Source organism: Cucurbita pepo, chromosome LG01 (genome assembly GCF_002806865.2).
Source record: "Cucurbita pepo subsp. pepo cultivar mu-cu-16 chromosome LG01, ASM280686v2, whole genome shotgun sequence".
NCBI classification, from domain to species: Eukaryota; Viridiplantae; Streptophyta; class Magnoliopsida; order Cucurbitales; family Cucurbitaceae; genus Cucurbita; species Cucurbita pepo.
Window position 1 is genome coordinate 2,249,131 of NC_036638.1, and position 7,283 is coordinate 2,256,413.

A 7,283-nucleotide genomic window follows, 5' to 3' on the forward strand; every position below is an offset into this window, starting at 1 on the left:
TAAATTAACTAATATACCAAGTATAATTAAAACTTAACCCTAAGTGTACGGATATATATATATGATATCATTTTTTGTTGGTAAATATTTCAACCTTTTATATTTTGATTTTGATCTAAATTAAGCTATTTTTACCTTAAAAAAAAAACGAAAAAAGAAAAAAGAAAAAAAAACTGACACGTGTATTTTTATATTGAAAAAATGGAAGAGAAATATACGTAGGTTTCTCGGGGTTCCATTCCCGAGCCCCACCGGAAACCCCCCTTCCTAAAAATAGAATAAAGGTTTTCAACAGGGCGCCTCCAGCTTCCAATTTCCATAGCAGCCCAGCAGCTGGGCAGCTGCCGCGAGCACTTCATTTCAGGAAACTCGACTCTCATTCAGCTCCGCCTGTGCCACCAAATTCCTTGCCCGGAGGTTTTCCGTTCCCATTACTTCGCCCGCGTTCTTCAATTTTCATTCATCGCGACACATCACTCCTCATTGCTGCTCTCAATCGACTGGGTAATTTTTGTCTTTGCTTGTTAAATCCATGTTTTTCAATTGATTCTTCACTTCTATAGCCGAGTTTACATCCTCGTCTCTTCGTGGTTTGGCTGCATTACTGTTCGATGGATTGAGGAGTAACATTAGGGCATGATTTGTACTTTGTTTTTTTTTTTTTTTCGTCTGGGTTACTTGATTTCTGTTTTCGTGATTCTTAGTTTTTTCCAGCCCTGGGCGTGCAGTTGGGAAAACAAGTGTAATTGGTAGTGTAACTGTTTATATAGGAGCCAGATTTTTTTTTTCTTGGAATTTGTGGGTTTCGTGATTTTAAAAGGAAATAGTCAAGGGTGCTTTGGTGCTGGTATGGAAGGTGTACTTAGGTATGCCTCTTGGATGTTGCATTCCAGGGTCATGGGTTCTTCCCTAACTGGAAACTTCATAACGTTAAGCCACATTGTCATGTATGGTTGAGTGGTATTTGGAAGAGGGTTAGTCTTTTGCTAGATCCAATGGCTCAAAGGTTTTAGTCTCTTAGGTTTTGTGCAATTATCCGTGAAGTTTTATTCTTTTGGATTAGATCCCTCTTTGATTGGCTAGCTCGTGCCTTGTGATGAATCCTTTGGTTGGGCCTGTTTTTCTTTTACGTTCATTCACTCATCTTTATCAGTGAAAGCTTCGTCTCTCTTAAAAAGCAAGCCAGATCATTTTTTCTCTTAAATCTAGCCTCGAGATGGGCAAAGGTTCTGAGAGTTAGTTGGGTTGGCAAAGCTTCCAGGAGTTATAGGGTTGGCAAAGTCTCGTTGGAGATTGGTCGGGTGAGCCACGAGCATAACATAAGAAGCAAGTTCTCAATACTGCAATTGAAAAGAAAAACCTGCAAAGAAACATGAATTTTTGTTGTTTTCTGGTAAGGGAATAGGACGAGTGGCGTAGGGTGAGTAAGAGCTAACGTGACTAAATTTTTGTCATACTTGGACTAGGTAGTTCATTACACGTAGGAAGTAATTAGTGTAATTTTTATTTATTTTGGTGAAATTTGAAACTTTGTACCAAAATAAAACAAGAATGTGTGTAGAGTGCAGGAAAAATTGTTTATAGTACCAAAAAAAAAAAAAAAAAAAAAAAAAAAAAAAANTTAGTGTGTCTCCTTGAGAGTTTATTGATCTTTTGAAGCTGCTGGGAAAGATTCAGCTTGGAGAGATTGTGATGAGAGGACTTGGGTTCTTTATCCTTCAGGCTTCTTTACTGTCAATACCCTGTTCTTACATAAAACTTCGGTTGGAAGATGTTTCGCTTCCAATTTTACTGAGGAAATTTGCTTAGGAGGTGAAGGTTTGGATAATCTGTATTCTCATTATCTTTACAGTAAGTTGCAAAGGCGTCCTCTTCTACAAATCTTTGGTATGTCCTGCAACTTTTGATATACATCGGATGAAACTGTGTAGTGTTTCATACACTTTGAGTTCACCTGCTCAAGAGGAAAGCAAAAAAGCTTAATTGTGCGGTGAATCATTCTTTGGTGTTTTTGGTGGGAAGGAACAGCAAAATATTGAATGGGCTTGCAAACGGTTGGAGGGAAGTATTTGAGTTATCTATTTTTTTTTTCCTCCATGGTTCTCTTTATAAAGTGGGTTTAGAAACTATAGTCCTCTCTAATTGATTGTAATTGGTATGAATTTCTAAGCCTACTTTGGAAATACATTTGGTTGTTTTTTTGTATTTACTTCGGATATTAGGCTGTAAAGTACTACTTTCTACTAATCAACAAAGATACGAGAATCTTAAACATATTTTTTGACAATATTTTCGTAAAGATATGGTGGAGATTTTCGTAGGTTTTTAAGGAGCCTTTTGTTCACAAGAGAATGTCATGCTATGATGTAAGAAGTTGGTACATTAACCTGCTTTTTATTAAAAAGGTTATGTTCCTGTGATAGGCGTGGTTCTTGGCCGTCTTAAGATGAATTTGGGAGGATTTTCCAGGTTGAGGGATATTGATAAGGATCTTTGAGATTGATAGACTTTCTGCCTTGATCTTGTTTTTTCATCCTGAATTTTTTTTTAATAATATTAGACTGTTTATGATTCTTAATAGTTGGAGCTTCTTTTAAATTTTTTTAGAGACTCCGTTGTTTTCCCTGGTCCGTGTTTTTGTTTGGCTTAGTTTTGTTTTTGTAATCTTCTTTATTCCTCTTAATGAAAACAATTCCTTATCCATGGAAAAAACTTATTTTTAGTTTTGCAGTTATTCTAGACTTTTCATCTCAGTCAGAGAATGGCCAATAATCCTCAATATTCAGGTTTACAGGTAAATACCTCGAAATCTATGTTCGCTTTGTAATATAGTTTCTTTTTATTCTATCAATTTTGGAACTGGATATTTTGCATTTTGTTTCAAATTCTATTTTCTAATTGCATGTTTTATACTTCTGAAGCCCATTCGGCCGCCTGTTGTTGGTCCTATGGATCAAGCTAGAGCCTTTGTTCCCCAAATGACTAATCAGGTAATAAGCACTTATGGCTAATGAGGATTTTATATCTTGGGTCAATCTCAAGGAATTGATGTAACTCAATTATTTATTTCAGCAGTTTCGACCAGCAGTCCCAGCACCTCACTCGCAGCAGTTTGTTCCCTTGCCTTCTTCCCATTTTCAGCCCCTTGGCCAAGGTGTTCCCATGATGAATGTTGGAATGCCCCCTCCTCCTCTAGCCCAACAACCCCAATTTTCTCAGCCAGTGGCTCACCTACCTCCAAGACCCTGCGAGCCAGTTCATGGGTCATTACCACCACAAACAATTCCACTGCCAATTGCTCAGCCAAATAGGAATTTTACACCTGAATTGCAACAAGCACAGCCTCTCACTCAACCTGCTGCTATTGGCGTGCCTGGTCCAGGTGGCTCTGGAACACCTTTATCAGCACCATACAATGTAAGTTTCATCAATTACTGGAAAACTTTTATTTGTTCTTTGTAGTACACAGAAAAGATGTGCTTAACGATAAAATGAATATTTGGCTATAAGATTCAATTGTTTTGAATTCCAAAAAAATTCTCCAACTCTTTATGGAACATTGACATTTTCAATAATTTTCTTAAATCTGCAACAATATATCCATTGATATCTGCTTTTACATCCTTTAATTCACTTGGAATTTTTTTCTGTGCAGTATGGACCACCTCAAAATTACAATACCTCTACCATTCATCCTCCACCCCATTCACAAGCACCAATTGTATCTTCTGGAGGTCAGCTGGGCAGTTCGGTTTCAGTCACACCTCTGAATCACGCAAGAGAACAGCCTTATGCTACCTCTTCTATAGCTTCAGTATGTACCATTTTTTATTCTCTTTAATCTACTCTCCTATTATTGTCTTTCACTGGCTCAGTAAATTTACCTTGCATTTGCCTTTTCGTTAATTTCAGGCAGCCAATGTTCAAACGATGCCCTCTGGTGCAGCCTCATCAGAATGGAGAGAGCATACATCTGCTGACGGTAGAAGGTATTCCCCAGTTGAAACATATCCTTATGTTCTATTCTGGTTACTTGTACTCTTATATTTCTTGGACTTCACGCCCAGGTTATTTATTACACTATAAAGACCCCTCATGCAATTGCCAAGAATTTTGGATCGAGCGTTTACAGTGTAATAAATAACCTGGGTGTGAAGTCGCTTCTCATTTTTCTAATATCATGCCCAACTTTTCATTATTTAATGGCACTTCTCATTTTTCTAATATCATGCTCAAACTTGATTTTTGTAATATTGTGATCCCAGTGGCTCGCTAGCTTCTCTTTGAAGTTTTTGCACAAGATGATCAATGACAATCGTTTGTTACTATTTACCGGTTTTTCATTTTTATAATGCCAACTTCTGTTTTTCATTTTTTTAGATATTATTACAACAAGAGGACCAAAATATCTAGCTGGGAAAAGCCTTTTGAATTGATGACTCCAGTAGAGGTGAGTTAAACGACAGACTTTGCTATCTTTCATAGTTCCTCAATGCTTGTAGCTTTTAATTACTGGGTTTGCATTTTCTTACACTCGATAAGATTTCTTCTAAAGACATGACGTTCTTACTCCAGGCATGTTATTCCATTTGCAATGATGGTACTAGTTAATTGGAATTTATTCCTGTGTTCTTTTACCTTTTTTCTTTCTTTCCTATCTTGATTTTTGATTGGCACGTGCCTTGCATTAACTGACAGAATCTTGTTTTTTTGTTCCTTAATTCCTAGTTAAAATGGTTTTACCTATTTTCTTTTGCATGCGAGGAGCATAAAAGCTGTCATCTAAGAAATTCAGTTTGTTATTAAGAAATGATCTCGATGAAATTCCCTGTCTTCTTTCTCATTGTTAGAAATTTGAATAGGATTGTTAATTAGTTGTCTAAGAGTGGTGTCTTGAGATATACTGGTATCTGTCATATGTTGTAACCTTTCTTTGTTGAAGTATAATATCTTTTGCTACTTATTTTCCGTGCTGCTTTCTGTAAATGAGTTGTGTAACTTCGGTAGCTTTAAAGATGCTTACAGGTACATGCTGTGCTACTCTGTTGAGAGGTAGGATAAGCTGTCAGTCTTTGCTGCTTGCTCTCCCTATCTTTCTTGAATGTCAGTAAATTTCTGTTATTTGTGTTATTTCTTTGATCTGTAGTATAATTAGCCTTGTCCATTTATCCTGTTGAATGTTTCTTCAACATTGTTATGGTTATTATGTTTACATTTGTAGGATATGTATATATATAATTATTATAACTCCACAAGGATATTCAAATGACTTTGGCATTTGCTGATGCTGAACCCATCTTTGTTTCAGTTGGACTTACATTTTTTTTTTTCCTTTCAAATCAATGAGTTATTTGTCAGATTTCAAACTCTGTTACTGGTGTCTAGTTCTATTTTGATGCGAAATGGAATATAAGCGGTCTAAGTAGGAATCGAATGTCTTTTTTGTTATGAATTGGTCCGTTTGGCCCTTGATATAATCCCGTAAAATGTTGATTTTTCCCTTGCATGGTTTTTGATTTGTTCCAATTTTCTTTTATGTTCCAGAGGAGCATTTGACAATCCTTTCCGTACAGTTGGTAGTTATCAAAATTCTGGTTGTAATGGGTCTAACTGTCAGTATGATATGATGGTTATTAGGGTTGAACGATAGATTTGATGCCTGAACTGCCACGTTTTTTCATTCCAGAATGGTTTAAGTAGAGGCTTTGTCGACTAATGAATTTGTTGCAGAATGTTCTGCAATTATCATCAATGACAAGAAACCAAACTTTTATTGAGAAAAATGAAAAGAAATGTACTCGAGCGTCCAAAAAACTTCCCAGCAGGAGCTTAACAAACTATAGAAACAGCATCCAATCCAAAAGAATGTTACCTAACTGACAATTACGAAAATCCTTAAATATGTTAGCCCGAACTGGTTTTGCTAACGTGTGTAAGTGTATTGAATTCTAATTACCTTTCTGAACCCATTCACTTCAGCATCTGCCTCCAGATACCCTTCTTCTGAGGTAGAACCTATAACTCTGCCTGATATAAAGTTGGTGCATTATACAAGTTTCAAGCCTCTGCATTCTTATTTCACCGCTTCCACACAAACCTAAGGGAATCTGTTTTCTCATGAAATTTAAAACATCCCATCTTCCATCCACATTTTTGGACCACCATTGAGATAGACTCCTTGAAAAGAGCGGTGTTTAAGTCATATGCTCTCAAGCCTAAAAGGACACGGACCCCAATCATAGGTGCTCAAAGACCGGGCAAATTGATGTGTTACTAAGGTCACTACATCTTTACTTTGCTCAAATGGCGATGAAAATTGGACGACCTCATTACAATCCATGTTAACATGTTCATATGGCATAGAAGTTCAGAAATTTATTGTTGGTATTGATTTGTTCAGTATATATGTAGACTGGTTGGTAGAACAAGGATCAGCAAAATTGGTACTTGGAGAGTAGAACTGAGGAAAGCATGATGTGGTTAATATTCGGGTCCAACAAAGATATAGTGACTTGAACTTTTAACGAATCTCTCTCATTCACCCAATAAGCCTGCTTTTCTGAACTTACCCCTCTCTAGATATATTAGTTATTTTATTTTTTCAAATGAAAGAAAACCAACTTTCCTATAGAGATGAAGCTAGCACAATACACATTTACGAAAAAGAACTCTAGTTCCGAAGAATGAGAGATAAAATTAACCACAAAAATTCTTAGTAATTGGGTCCCTAAGGGAGTCGTTAAACCTATAGCCAAAACCCTAAACATTAAATATTATTGAAGAGTAACCTTCTCTAAACCCTAAATATTATTTCTCTTAAAGCCAAAGATTATTGAAGTGGTATTTTTAGTTTCACATATCACCTTTTTTATTGTTTTTTAAAATAAGAAACAGAGGGAAAATATATTGAAAAAAGAGAGTGAAACAACCTTGAGGTGGAAAGGAGGAGACCTATGACCAAGAGCTAAACGGGAAATGCCTTTTACCACTACCAAAAGATATCAAAATTGAAAAAAAAAAAAAAAAAATCAGGTTCCTACAGTCGGAAATACCTTATCTTCCTGCTTTCAGCTTCTTCCTTCTTTTTGGATGATTTTATCTCAATGTTTAGTCTTAGGAATCAGACAACTCCCATGTTTTCTCTTTGGTCCTTGGCTTTAGGTGCCGTTACTCACGTAGATAGAGTATAGATATATCCTATGGTTTTGTGCTTTCCAAGTTGGTGTATTATGTGTAAGAGTTCCATGGAAAGGTCAAAAGCACCCCCCCCCCCCCTCTCCCTC

General features: G+C 36.4%; 1 protein-coding gene across 3 annotated transcripts in view; it reads left to right on the forward strand.

The window, feature by feature from the left end:
• Positions 1 to 234: 234 nt before the first annotated feature.
• LOC111797953 (pre-mRNA-processing protein 40A-like) overlaps positions 235 to 7,283 on the forward strand; it is a 14,639-nt gene continuing 7,590 nt past the window's right edge. The window contains exons 1-7 of one of the 3 annotated variants that reach the window (XM_023680887.1): positions 235 to 504; positions 2,724 to 2,794; positions 2,922 to 2,990; positions 3,073 to 3,417; positions 3,656 to 3,814; positions 3,913 to 3,989; positions 4,381 to 4,450. In XM_023680887.1, the coding sequence (XP_023536655.1) occupies positions 2,762 to 2,794; positions 2,922 to 2,990; positions 3,073 to 3,417; positions 3,656 to 3,814; positions 3,913 to 3,989; positions 4,381 to 4,450 (753 nt within the window). In that variant the 5' untranslated portion in view covers positions 235 to 504; positions 2,724 to 2,761. The remainder of the gene's footprint in view (positions 505 to 2,723; positions 2,795 to 2,921; positions 2,991 to 3,072; positions 3,418 to 3,655; positions 3,815 to 3,912; positions 3,990 to 4,380; positions 4,451 to 7,283) is intronic. The other 2 variants (XM_023680885.1, XM_023680895.1) reach the window with 2 other exon arrangements.